At 40.6% G+C, this 14788-nt stretch overlaps 1 protein-coding gene across 2 annotated transcripts in view; it reads left to right on the forward strand.

Annotated features, from left to right (window-relative positions):
* LOC126336612 (uncharacterized) overlaps positions 1-14788 on the forward strand; it is a 219274-nt gene that overhangs the window by 46837 nt on the left and 157649 nt on the right. For both annotated transcript variants that reach the window (XM_050000481.1, XM_050000482.1), the window contains one exon: positions 4497-4602. In XM_050000481.1, the coding sequence (XP_049856438.1) occupies positions 4503-4602 (100 nt within the window). In that variant the 5' untranslated portion in view covers positions 4497-4502. The remainder of the gene's footprint in view (positions 1-4496; positions 4603-14788) is intronic.

Consider the following 14788-nt stretch of genomic DNA (forward strand, 5'->3'; position numbering starts at 1 on the left):
AACACTGGTGAGACCTGCGCAATTTTCCAATCTGTAGGTACAGATCTATCGGTGAGTGAGCGGTTGTATATGAGTGCTAAGTAGCGAGCTATAGTATCAGCGTAATCTGAAAGGAACCTAATCGGTATACAATCTGGACCTGAAGACTTGCCCGTATCAAGCGATTTGAGTTGTTTCTCAACCCCTAAGGTATCTACTTCTAAGAAACTCATGCTAGCAGATGTTCGTGTTTCAAATTCTGGAATATTCCATTCGTCTTCCCTGGTGAAGGAATTTCGGAAAACTGCATTCAATAACTCCGCTTCAGTGGCACAGTCGTCGATAACAGTACCATCAGCACTGCGCAGCGAAGGTATTGACTGCGTCTTGCCGCTTGTGTACTTTACATATGACCAGAATTTCTTCGGATTTTCTACCAAATTTCGAGACAATGTTTCGTTGTGGAACCTATTAAAGGCATCTTGCATCGAAGTACATGCCAAATTTCGCGCGTCTGTAAATTTTAGCCCATCTTCGGGATTTCGCGTTCTTCTGAACTTCGCATGCTTTTTCCGTTGCCTCTGCAACAGCGTTCGGACCTTTTTTGTGTACCACGGGGGATCCGTTCCATCTCTTACTAATTTATGAGGTATGAATATCTCAATTGCTGTTGCTACTATATCTTTGAATTTGAGCCACATCTCGTCTACATTCGCATAGTCAGTTCGGAAGGAATGGAAATTTTCTTTTAGGAAGGCTTCTAGTGACACTTTATCTGCTTTTTTAAATAAAATTATTTTGCGTTTGTTTCTGATGGATTTGGAAGAAATGGTATTGAGCCTAGCTACAACGACCTTGTGATCACTAATCCCTGTATCAGTCATGATGCTCTCTATCAGCTCTGGATTGTTTGTGGCTAAGAGGTCAAGTGTGTTTTCGCAACCATTTACAATTCGCGTGGGTTCGTGGACTAACTGCTCGAAATAATTTTCGGAGAAAGCATTTAGGACAATCTCGGAAGACGTTTTCTGCCTACCACCAGTTTTGAACAAGTATTTTTGCCAACATACCGAGGGTAGGTTGAAGTCCCCACCAACTATAACCGTATGAGTGGGGTATTTATTTGTTATGAGACTCAAACTTTCTCTGAACTGTACCACAACTGTATCATCGGAGTCTGGGGGGCGGTAGAAGGAGCCAATTATTAACTTAATTCGCCTGTTAAGTATAACCTCCACCCATACCAATTCGCACGGAGTATCTACTTCGACTTCACTACAAGATAAACCACTACTGACAGACACAAACACTCCACCACCAATTCTGCCTAATCTATCTTTCCTGAACACTGTCTGAGACTTCGTAAAAATTTCTGCAGAACTTATTTCAGGCTTTAGCCAGCTTTCTGTACATATAACGATATCAGCTTCTGTGCTTTCTATTAGCGCTTGAAGCTCAGGGACTTTTCCAGCGCAACTACAACAATTTACAACTATAATTCCGACTGTTCCTTGATCCAAGCATGTCCTGTAATTGCCAAGCACCCTTTGACATTGCAGCCCATCCCACACTTTCCTAAGGCCTTCTAACCTAAAAAACCGCCCAGTCCACGCCACACAGCCTCCGCTACCCGTGTAGCCGCCAGCTGAGTGTAGTGAACTCCTGACCTTTCAGCAGAACCCGAAACCCCACCACCCTATGGCGCAAGTCAAGGAATCTGCAGCCAATACGGTCACAAAACCGTCTGAGCCTCTGATTCAGACCCTCCACCCGGCTCTGCACCAAAGGTCTGCAGTCGGTTCTGTCAACGATGCTGCAGATGGTGAGCTCTGCCTTCATCTCGTAAGCAAGACCAGCAGCCTTCTCCAAATCAGATAGCCGCTGGAATCCAGAGAGAATTTCCTCAGATCCAAAGCGACACACGTCATTACTGCCGACATGTGCCACCACCTGCAGCTGGCTGCACCCTGTGCTCTTCATGGCATCCGGAAGGACCCTCTCCACAACAGGAATGACTCCTCCCGGAATGCACATGGAGTGCACACTGGATTTCTTCCCCTCCTTAGCTGCCGTATCCCTAAGGAGCCCCATTACGCGCCTAACATTGGAGCTCGCAACTACCAGTAAGCCCACTCTCTGCGATTGCCCGGACCTTGAAGGCTGAGAATGATCCTCTGAAACAGGGCAGGCAGCTGCATCTGGCTCAGCCAGAGACAGTGCCTGAAACCGGTTTGTCAGACGCACCGGGGAGGATTTCTGATCAGCCTCTGGGGACGCCTTTCGCTGCCTGCCACGCCTTGGAACGACCTCCAAATCACCCACAGGCGAGGTTGACATCCCCGTGATACCCAAGTCCGGCTCCACACAGTGGTGCCCATTGGCAACAGCCTCAAGCTGCGCGACCAAAGTCGGCGCCGATTGCAGCTGTGAGCGAAGGGATGCCAAGTCAGCCCTCATCCAAACACAGCAATCGCAGTCCCTGTCCATTGTAATCAATGTTGAACAACAGTTACGGAAACATGAGTCCGTGCCTAGATAACGCAAGTGAAACACACAAAGAATGTATCAACTAACCTGTACAAATGCCTAACGACTGCGCTACAATCTGCTGATTTTACGATTACAGTAACTAAAACTCGAAATTGCACCTCCTATACGAAACTCACACGCAATTTAAATAAGAATCTACCAAGTAAACACTAAAGTGCGATGCTACAACTGTCAAATACTATAATACGCCCGAAATACATGAATTAAACAATGCAAGTACCCAAAAATACGAAAAAGAAATTAATTAAACTATCTAACAAATAAGTAAGCTAGGGTTATACGACTTGCTGCTGCAGCTGCTTATCCAACGACTGCAGGGAGCACAATGGCTGTGACCAACCGACACTGGCTGTTCAAAACAAAAACAGAAGACAGAAGACAGACGACTACGCGAATTTACACTATTCAGGTACTAAGGCGCGATGCTACAACCCTCAAATACTATAATACGCCCGAAATATATGAATTAAACAATGCAAGTACCCAAAAACACGCAAAGAAATTAATTAAACTATCTAACAAATAAGTAAGCTAGGGTTATACGACTTGCTGCTGCAGCTGCTTATCCAACGGCGACAGGGAGGGCTAATGGAGATTACATCCAAGAGTGTAAGAGGATTGAAAAATTATTATACATGCACTCTATTACTGACCACAACATGACTGACTTTAACTGCTGCTTCTTGTTCTGCACCACCCTTGTCCTCCTCATACCCTTTCTTCCAATACTAGCTTTTTGGAAATATATAAAGTGGAATTTTCCTTTGACACATCATTTGATATCACAATATTTCGTGCCTCACGATACAGTGAGCAGTTAACTTTCTCCTTCAAGCATTCACATTTCACCCTCTACTTTTCAGTATTGTGTTATTGTTGCATCACTGCAATGTAATGTATGAATCTACATATATGACACCTTTAAAGTCAATCAGATGATCAAGAAATGTAAATTTAAAGTGAAGAGAAAGGGTACGGATCAGTACTATCAGCTGCATTGGGACATTACATGAAATCGGCAGTGATGAGTGAAAATGTGTACCAGACAGGGATTTGAACTCCGGATCTTCTATGTACTAGGCAGGTGTGGTGACCATTGCACCATACCAGACACAGTGTTATCACAACTGCATGAACTATCTTGGCTCGCCTCACAGCCAGTCCACATTCCCACCGAGTGCCACCTATCCACAGCCCCTGTTCATTTCCTCCATATTTGATCTTCTGAGATTCCCACAGGAGCTTGGATGTATTTGTGCATCTGCACTGAAGAAGGTGGATTCATTGCCCAGCTAGGCCTATCAAATTATATGAATGAGTGGTGTCTGTTCTTTCAATAAAATTCACTGTATTGCTGTTTCATCTCCTATACATTTTTAGTTAATATTATTTGTGGTAATAATTGTTATAGATGATTGCTACCCATATGAGTTACTATGAAGCATAGTTTATACAATATTTCCTACTGCATTTTGCATGGGAAATCGTCTTGCAACATTGGTAGCTTTAGTTCATTCGTTATTGTTAAGTGATTAAACATACCTTATGTAAGTATCAAAATGAAATAAAAAAAAAAGCTCTACAAAGTCAGTTCCTTAAGTAGATGGTGATTGGTGATATTTGTGTGTGTATATATGTACCTTAAAGCTCTGAATAAGGAATTTCCAAATGCTCGTGAAGTTCTCAGTCCTGCTTATGTTCTTTTTGATGACACAGCATATCTACTCTTCAGTAAGTTGCAACTTTTATTCTTTAAATCCACCATAACTTTCCATATGTATTCCTGGTATTTTATTTTATCATTATCCAAACGTTAAATGATGATTGTGTTTTATTGACCTGTCTCATCTTTTTTGTACATTGTACAAATTGATATTGGATGAATCAGTTGTTATGAGATGGTGGGGTGAGACTACTAATACTGACTTCTTTTTGAGTGTAAGCTGATGATACTTATCTTCTTTTAGGATTTCATGATGGTATTGATCCAAGCATTAGCCCTTTTTGCTTGTATTACTGTATGGGAAACTACAGTCATTGCTGATGAAATAACAAACTCACGGGAAGGAAAATGTAAGTACTGTAATGATGTTCTAGCTTAATCCAGAAACAAATGTAGTTTCCTTTCATTGCATTTATTTATTGATTACTTTTATGTTTTAATTATATTTAGGAAATGATATTGAACAGGAAACTTGAACTAAACAAGTATGACTGCAAGCAAAGAGGGCATTGTTTAGTTGCTTAGTGTGCTAAATGTCAGATTACAAACAGGTTCAGTGGTAAGGGGTTTCATCTTCATTCAATCCCAGGATTTTTCTCTCATTTACTGCTTCTGTCACATCTGTAAATGAGTTGATAATGTGAAAAATTCCAAGGTACACAGTGTTTTGCTGTCCACATTACTCTATGGCTCCCCTGTAACTTGCTGGATAAGTCAATCAAAAGAGGGTAGGAGCACACTACCTCCAAAAGTATGATGTCTAGTAAACCACTGTGGAGCTAAAATCAACATTCAGACTGATGTCAGCTTTACCTTTGCCCATACACAAATGTTATTCAGAAAGTAATTTTTACTTATAATGTATGCTTCAGCTGCATTGCAGTCATAAGAGTGTCCCTATATGACCTGACTGGTAATAAGCATCAGAAGCATACAAACACACAGTTAACACAGACACTTGATAGTTGGTTATGATAATGTTCTAGGAAGTCCATATGCCCATTATGTATGACATACACATTGTCTTTTAGCAGCTGACATTCGCTATCAAATTTTGGGAAATGTGAGGTGAATACTTCATTACTGTGTGAACAGTACTGAGATGAGTGTGACAGGGCAGCCATCATAATCCTAATGCTTGAGCTGCCTACAACTAATGTCTGCCCAGACCTTGATGAAGGATAAGTCACTGCTCAAGCAGTAGAGATATATTCTACTGGCACTGTCTCATTATTAGCAGGAGACAATGCCTCATACCTACTTGTTACAAGTATGGATCTAGCCTTTAGGTATTTTCCCCATCTATAGCTTATCCCATGAATCAGCTTCCTCTGGCAGACAATTTTAATCTGCTAGGAAGTTTCTAATCAGTGTAGAGAGAAGATTCATTCTGGCCAGATACATATTGATGGATTCATTCTAATAGTGATGTTTTTACACATAAACATGTATACAGAGACTTTTTCCATAACCACGTTTTAAAATTATAAATAAGTTAACACTTTGTAATTAGTCACCAAACATTAACAGGAATAAATTTTAAAATTTTATAACTGTTTATGAAGTGTTTGCTCTGATAATCTCACTGTTGAATGCCCAAATTGACAGCAAAGTGTTTACTCATGCATAGTTTCATATAGTATTAATGTATAATGATAGGGGAGTGGGTGCATACAAATAACTATTGTTGTGCCACAGACCTGCAGGTACTGAATATTGTGTTGAACAGTCTGTTAATGCTCTGCTGTAGTAATTATTTGGAAGCCGCAAGCTAGTAGTACTTACAATTTATGGGCAACCTGCTGAAAATAATTTCAGTTTCATAGAGTGGTTGGATTGTAAATGCAATTATACAGAATTAACTGGAGAATTACTGCCCTAGAGACTTTAAAGTTGATCTTTTTGTCAGATAGTGGTTTCCAATGAATCCTGAAGGGCTGTAACACCACAGATTTGGTAAAAAAAGCCAACAAGAAAAGAACAGTAAATTTAATGATATAGTGCAAGTTTATCTGTGGTGCCATCAAACCTTTTCTTTTTTTGCAATATTTTAGTTCTATCTGTTTTTCTCAATGCTTTGGTTCACATTCATTGCAAACATGGTTCATGAAACAACTAAACAAAATATGTAACAACATTATCATAACAACTTTTCACACAAGGATGCGCATCAGATACAGTCTTCTCATGGTCTCCAGTGTAATGCTACAAATTAAAAAAAGGAAAGATGGAGGAGTAGCATTACATACTTGACAAGAAAAAAAAAAACAATAAATTCAGTGATATGGAGCAAGTGTGTCTGTGGTGCCATGAAACATTTTCAGTTAGTATGTTGGGACTCTTTATAGCCCAAGATTGTTATTGGAGAAATAGTGAATTTGGTGACAGCTGACCTTGTAACTGTTACCTCCAATGCAAAAAGTGAGCTTTGCAGTAAAATAGCAATGATAATTGGACTTCATTAAAAAATGTGGGCAGTAGATTTGTATGATTTATGTTGTAACTTGGAAGCAATGGTGTGCAATCATTGCATTACCAAACTGACCACTTTCAACTAATTTATTTGGCTGAAAAATATATTAAAAGTTTCATCATTTAGTGGATCATAAGGTTTTATATAGTACATTCAAATGAAACATAATTGAAAATTCCTTATTACTGCAAACAATTCTTAAGAGTACAATAGTTACATGATGCGATTGTCCAGCAGTTGTTGGTAGAAAGGTAAAGAAGATGACAGCTTCTTGTTCATATTTTCAAAAGTAAACTATAATCAAAAATGAAAAAATATTAATTCATATGTAGATATAAACACTGTTTTAAACACAAAATGTAATAGCTGAATTTAGTGAAAGGTGGTGGTTTGTTGTAGGAAATACTGCAAAAATGATGGGTGACTTGATAATTTGTCAAATTATAAGAATAAATGAATGCGATTTTTTATGGAAAAAGAATAAACATTTGATATGAGCATGATGGTCAGGGTTGGTGGTTTTCACAGACACTTGTGGAAATACAAACATTATTTTGGAACCCTTTTTATTAGTTATGAAAAATATACAGTTTAGCACTAATTGCAAAAATGAAACACTGGACAAATAAGTAAAGAAATCTTGACATTGAGTCTGGCTCCAACTGCCAGAGTCATGTGTGTGTATAAATTGTGTTTGCCTGAGTGGGTGCATGTGTGTTGTTTTCTAATTTTGACAAAGGCCTTGTTGGCCGAAAGCTAATTGGGCGACAGTCTTTTTGTTGTTCCTTTCTGCAACTCACCATCTCCACTATATGGTGAGTAGCAACTGTTCATTTCCTTATATTGTTACATTCCATCCTGGAATTTCTATTGTTTGAACATTATTAAGTGAGAACCAGATACAAACAGTGTGGCAAAAGGAGGCTAGATTCTCAGAAAGTTGCTAAATCAACATGACATATCAATGATGACTTATCAAAGCCATTGCCAATCAGATTTGATTATTACTTTGTAGTACCAGCAAATGTCAGGACTTATTATAAACATTCTATTGAAGTTGTTCTAAATTTATTCTAGCAGCTACTATGTGCACAAGTAATACTCATTAATTTAATGAAACAATGTAAAAGTAACCAAGGAAATTAAAAGACATGGGTAATTGATGAAATGCAGTAATTTTTATTGCTACAATGATGTTTCAGGTAATCAGTATCACTTCTATGCAATACGAGGACATTTTAATGACATGTAATAGTGCACATATATGTTTTAATTCAAAGTTGTTAAATTAAATGTGCAACTCATAAATGTTTTGTAATTCATCTTGTAGATATTATAATTATATTTTTCTGTGAGACATTTAAGTCTCATTACCACTGTTTTGTAAATGTTATTGTGGTCTTTATTCCAAAGACCATTTTGATGGAGCTATCCATGCTACTCCATCCTGTGCATGCCTCTTCATCTCCAAAACACACTGTGGCTTACATTCTTCTGAGTCTGCTTGCTGTATTCATATCTTGTTTTCTTACTATGATTTTTGTCCACCACACTTCCTTCTGATACTACATTAGTGATACCTTGATGTCTCAGAACATGTCTTATCAATCAATCCCTTCTTCTAGCCAGTTTGTATCACAAATTTCTTTTCTCTGCAAGTCTATTCAGTACCTCCACATTAGACACGTGATTGACCCACCTAATCTTCAGCATTCTCTTGTAGCACCAGATTTCAAAAGCTTCTAATCTTTTCTTGTCTAAAGTGTATGTTGTCCACGTTTTACTTCCACTCATGTCTACACTCCATAAAATACTCCTAGAAAAGACTTTATTACACTTAAATCTATATTCAGTGTTAACAAATTTGTTTTCTTCAGAAAAGATTTTCCTTACCCTTACCAGTGTACCTTTTATATTCTCTCTACTTCAGAGATCATAAGTTATTTTTCTGCCCAAATAACAAAACTCATTTTGGCTGCTACTTTAAATGTAATTCACTCAGCATCACCTGATTCAATTTGACTACATTCCATTATTCTTGTTTTGCTTTTGTTGATGTTCATCTTATATCCACCTGTCATTTCTGTTTGACTGTTCTTCCAAATACTTTGCTGTCTCTGACAGAATTACAACATTGCTGGCAAATCTCAAAGTTTTTATTTGTTCTCTGTGGATTTTAATTCCTACCCCAAAATTTTCTTTTGTTTCCTTTACTGTTTGCTCATTGTACAGATTGAATAACATCAGTGATAGACTACAACCCTGTCTCAACCCTGTGTCAGTCACTGCTTCCCTTGCATGCCCCTCAACTGTTATAACAAAAATTGTAAATAACCTTTTGCTCCCTGTATTTAACCCCTGCTACCTTCAGTATTTCAAAGAGAACACCCCACTCAACATTGCTGGAAGCTACAAAAGCTATAAATGTAAGTTTGCCTTTCCTTAACTACCTTGCCTCGTATGCTGCTACATTTTTCTGGAATCCAAACTGATCTTTTCTGAGGCCAGCTTCTATCAATTTTTCCATTCTTCCGTAAATAATTCATGTTAGTACTTGGCAACCATGGCTTACTAAACTGACAGGTCCATAACACTCATACTTGTCAGCACCTGCTTCCTTTGGAATTGGAATTATTACATCCATTTTGAAGTCTGATCATATTTTGCCTGGCCCATACACATTGCACTCTAGATGGAAGAGCATTGTCATGGCTGGCTCTCTCAAGGCTGTCAGAAGTTCTGACAGAATGTCATCTACTCATGGGGCCTTGTTTTGACTTAGGTCTTTCAGTGGTTGTGAAATTCTTTTCACAGTATGATATCTCCCATCTCATCTTCATATACCGGATGATCAAAAAGTCAGTATAAACTTGAAAACTAAATAAATCATGGAATAATGTAGATCAAAAGGTACAAATCGACACATGCTTGGAATGACGTGGGGTTTTATTAGAACCAAAAAAATACAAAAGTTCAAAAAATGTCTGACAGATGGCACTGCATCGGATCAGAATAGCAATAGTTAGCATAACAAAGTAAGACAAAGCAAAGATTATGTTCTTTACAGGAAATGCTCAATATGTCCACCATCATTCCTCAATAATAGCTGTAGTCAAAGAATAATGTTGTGAACAGCACTGTAAAGCATGTCTGGAGTTATGGTGAGGCATTGGTGTTGGATGTTGTCTTTTAGCATCCCTAGAGATGTCAGTTGATCATGATACACTTGCGACTTTAGGTAACCCCGAAGCCAATAATCACACGGACTGAGGTCTGGGGAGGCCAAGCATGATGAAAGTGGTTGCTGAGCACACGATCATCACCAAACGACGCGAGCAAGAGATCTTTCATGCGTCTATCAATACTTCGGGTGTTTTTTGTTCTAATGAAACCTCATGTCATTCCAAGCATGTGTGTCAATTTTTACCTCTCTATCTACATTATTCTGTGGTTTATTAAGTTTTCAAATTGATACTGACTTTTTGATCACCCGGTACATCCTCTTCCATTTCTATGATGTTGCCTTCAAGTTCATCTTCCTAGTATAGGCCTTCTGTATACTCCTTCCACCTTTCAGATTTCCTTCTTTGCTTAGGAGCAGTTTTCCATCTGAGCCCTTGATATTCACATAGCCGCTTCTCTTTTCTTCAAAGACATCTTCAATTTTCCTATAGGCAGTATATATTTTTTCCTAGTGAAATATGCTTCTAAATCCTCTCATTTGTCTTCTACCCACTCCTATTTAGCCAGTTAACACTTTTTGTTAATCTTATTTTTTAGACGTTTGTATTCCTTTTTGCACACTTCATTTGTTACATTTTTATATTTTTTATATTTTTCCCCGTCTGCTTCACGTCTGCGGTGCAGCGAGCTACCTTAATTTAAGTATTAACTGTATTTTTCTTACTTGTCACTTCTTCTTCTGCGTGTTTTTGCTTTTAGGAAGCTTTAATAGTAGAGTGCTATTAAGTGTTCCATAGATCTCGTGTTTGTTTTGAATACAGTCAGAGAGAGTCCCTTTAGTCAGCCATAGTGCCAGTAGTGTCAGTGTCGCCCTAACCGCCGTCTGCTTCACATCTGCTGTGCAGCTAGCTACCTTAATTTAAGTATTAACTGTATTTTTCTTACTTGTCACTTCTTCTTCTGCTTGTTTTTGCTTTTAGGAAGCTTTAATAGTCGAGTGCTATTAAGTGTACCATAGATCTCGTGTTTGTTTTGAATACAGTCAGAGAGTCCCTTTAGTCAGCCATAGTGCTAGTAGTGCTAGTGTTTGTTTTGAATACAGTCCAGAGACAGGTAGTGCTATTTTCCTTGTTTTCTACAAGAAGTGGTTAGCAATCACAGTTTAGTCAATAATCAACCGCCTTTAGTGAATTAGCAGTCTAGTTAAAAGTTGATTAACACTCTATAGTAAATTGATTTCTTAGGATGGATAGGATGTGTGGCTGCTGTGTACGGACGCAGGAGGAGCTGGCCACTCTTTGCGAACAGCTGAGCGTGTTGATGGCCGCGGTCAGCCGTCTTCAGGCTGCTGCCTCGGAGTGTAGCGGCAGTGGGGAGTCTGGTGCGTCGCAAGGTACACCCCAGGTGTTACATGCTTCACCCACTGTCCCTGCTGTCGAGACATCTTCACGGGTACCGGGCGCGGTTTGGCCCCCTCTCCCCAAGGGGAGTGGCGGGTTCAGCGGCGTTCGCGGCGCACGAGGCGGAGGGTCAATGTGGAGGCTGGCTGTGTGGCATCGCCCGCTCTGCCTGTGAGTGGACATGTGGCCGCTCCTTCAGCAAGGTCCGAGCAGGCACACGGGGGGAGGGGTTTATTAGTTTTTGGGAGCTCCAACGTTAGGCGGGTGATGGAGCCCGTTAGGGAAATAGCGGAAAGGTCGGGGAAGAAGGCCAGTGTTCAATCTGTCTGCTTGCCGGGGGGTCTCATCCGAGATGTGGAGGAGGCCCTACCGGCGGCGATAGAGAGCACTGGGTGCACCCGACTGCAAATTGTTGCTCATGTCGGCACCAATGACTCCTGCCGTCTGGGTTCAGAGGTCATCCTCAGTTCGTACAGGCGGTTGGCGGAGTTGGTGAAGGCGGAAAGCCTCGCTCGCGGGGTGGAATCAGAGCTAACTATTTGTAGTATCGTTCCCAGAACCAATCGCGGTCCTCTGGTTTGGAGCCGAGTGGATGGCTTAAACCAGAGGCTCAGACGATTCTGCGGAGAGCTGGGGTGCAAATTTCTCGACCTCCGGTATCGGGTGGAGAAATGTAGGGTCCCCCTGAATAGGTCAGGCGTGCACTACACGCCGGAAGCGGCTACGAGGGTAGCGGAGTACGTGTGGAGTGCACATGGGGTTTTTTTAGGTTAGAGAATTCCCTCCCTAGGCCCGACAAGACGCCTCCTGAGACGCGGCAAGGCAGGAGTAGGCAAAATGCAACAAGGAATAACAATATTAATGTGCTAATAGTAAACTGCAGGAGCGTCTATAGAAAGGTCCCAGAACTGCTCTCATTAATAAACGGTCACAACGCCCATATAGTACTAGGAACAGAAAGTTGGCTGAAAGCAGACGTAAACAGTAATGAAATCCTAAACTCGGATTGGAATGTATACCGCAGAGATAGGCTGGACAGTGAAGGGGGAGGCGTGTTTATAGCGATGAGAAGTGCAATAGTATCGAAGGAAATTGACGGAGATTCGAATTGTGAAATGATTTGGGTGAAGGTCACGGTTAAAGCAGGCTCAGACATGGTAATTGGATGTCTCTATAGGCTCCCAGGCTCAGCAGCTGTTGTGGCTCAGCACCTGAAGAATAATTTGGAAAATATTTCGAGTAGATTTCCCCACCATGTTATAGTTCTGGGTGGAGATTTTAATTTGCCGGATATAGACTGGGAGACTCAAACGTTCATAACGGGTGGCAGGGACAAAGAATCCAGTGAAATATTTTTAAGTGCTTTATCTGAAAACTACCTTGAGCAGTTAAACAGAAAACCGACTCGTGGCGATAACATATTAGACCTTCTGGTGACAAACAGACCCGAACTATTTGAATCAGTTAATGCAGAACAGGGAATCAGCGATCATAAAGCGGTTACTGCATCGATGATTTCAGCCATAAATAGAAATATTAAAAAAGGTAGGAAGATTTTTCTGTTTAGCAAAAGTGACAAAAAGCAGATTACAGAGTACCTGACGGCTCAACACAAAAGTTTTGTCTCAAGTGCAGATAGTGTTGAGGATCAGTGGACAAAGTTCAAAACCATGGTACAATATGCGTTAGATGAGTATGTGCCAAGCAAGATCGTAAGAGATGGGAAAGAGCCACCGTGGTACAACAACCGAGTTAGAAAACTGCTGCGGAAGCAAAGGGAACTTCACAGCAAACATAAACATAGCCAAAGCCTTGCAGACAAACAAAAATTACGCGAAGCGAAATGCAGTGTGAGGAGGCCTATGCGAGAGGCTATCAATGAATTCGAAAGTAAAGTTCTATGTACTGACTTGGCAGAAAATCCTAAGAAATTTTGGTCCTATGTCAAAGCGGTAGGTGGATCAAAACAAAATGTCGAGACACTCTGTGACCAAAATGGTACTGAAACAGAGGATGACAGACTAAAGGCCGAATTACTAAATGTCTTCTTCCAAAGCTGTTTCACAGAGGAAGACTGCACTGTGCTCCCTTCTCTAGATTGTCGCACAGTTGACAAAATGGTAGATATCGAAGTAGACGACAGAGGGATAGAGAAACAATTAAAATCGCTCAAAAGAGTAAAGGCCGTTGGCCCTGCTGGAATACCAGTTCGATTTTACACAGAGTACGCGAAGGAACTTGCCCCCCTTCTTGCAGCGGTGTACCGTAGGTCTCTAGAAGAGCGAAGCATTCCAAAGGATTGGAAAAGGGCACAGGTCATCCCCGTTTTCAAAAAGGGACGTCGAACTGATGTGCAGAACTATAGACCTATATCTCTAACGTCGATCAGTTGTAGAATTTTGGAACACGTATTATGTTCGAGTATAATGTCTTTTCTGGAGACTAGAAATCTACTCTGTAGGAAACAGCATGGGTTTCGAAAAAGACGGTCGTGTGAAACCCAGCTCGCGCTATTCGTCCACGAGACTCAGAGGGCCTTAGACATGGGTTCACAGGTAGATGCCGTGTTTCTTGACTTCCGCAAGGCGTTTGACACAGTTCCCCACAGTCGTTTAATGAACAAAATAAGAGCATACGGACTGTCAGATCAATTGTGTGATTGGATTGAGGAGTTCCTAGATAACAGAACACAGCATGTCATTCTCAATGGAGAGAAGTCTTCCGAAGTAAGAGTGATTTCAGGTGTGCCGCAGGGGAGTGTCATAGGACAGTTACTATTCACAATAGACATAAATGACCTGGTGGATAACATCGGAAGTTCACTGAGGCTTTTTGCAGATGATGCTGTGGTGTATCGAGAGGTTGCAACAATGGAAAATTGTACTGAAATGCAGGAGGATCTGCAGCGAATTGACACATGGTGCACGGAATGGCAATTGAATCTCAATGTAGACAAGTGTAATGTGATGCGAATACATAGAAAGATAGGTCCCTTATCATTTAGCTACAAAATAGCAGGTCAGCAACTGGAAGCAGTTCATTCCATAAATTATCTGGGAGTACGGATTAGGAGTGATTTAAAATGGAATGATCATATAAAGTTGATCGTCGATAAAGCAGATGCCAGACTGAGATTCATTGGAAGAATCCTAAGGAAATGCAATCCGACAACAAAGGAAGTAGGTTACAGTACGCTTGTTCACCCAATGCTTGAATACTGCTCAGCAGTGTGGGATCCACACCAGGTAGGGTTGATAGAAGAGATAGAGAAGATCCAACGGAGAGCAGCATGCTTCGTTACAGGATCATTTAGTAATTGCGAAAGCGTTACGGAGATGATAGATAAACTCCAGTGGAAGACTCTGCAGGAGAGACGCTCAGTAGCTCGGTACGGGCTTTTGTTAAAGTTTCGAGAACATACCTTCACCGAAGAGTCAAGCAGTATATTGCTCCCTCCTTCGTATATCTCGCGAAGAGACC

The sequence above is a fragment of the Schistocerca gregaria genome, chromosome 2 (assembly GCF_023897955.1).
Source record: "Schistocerca gregaria isolate iqSchGreg1 chromosome 2, iqSchGreg1.2, whole genome shotgun sequence".
NCBI classification, from domain to species: Eukaryota; Metazoa; Arthropoda; class Insecta; order Orthoptera; family Acrididae; genus Schistocerca; species Schistocerca gregaria.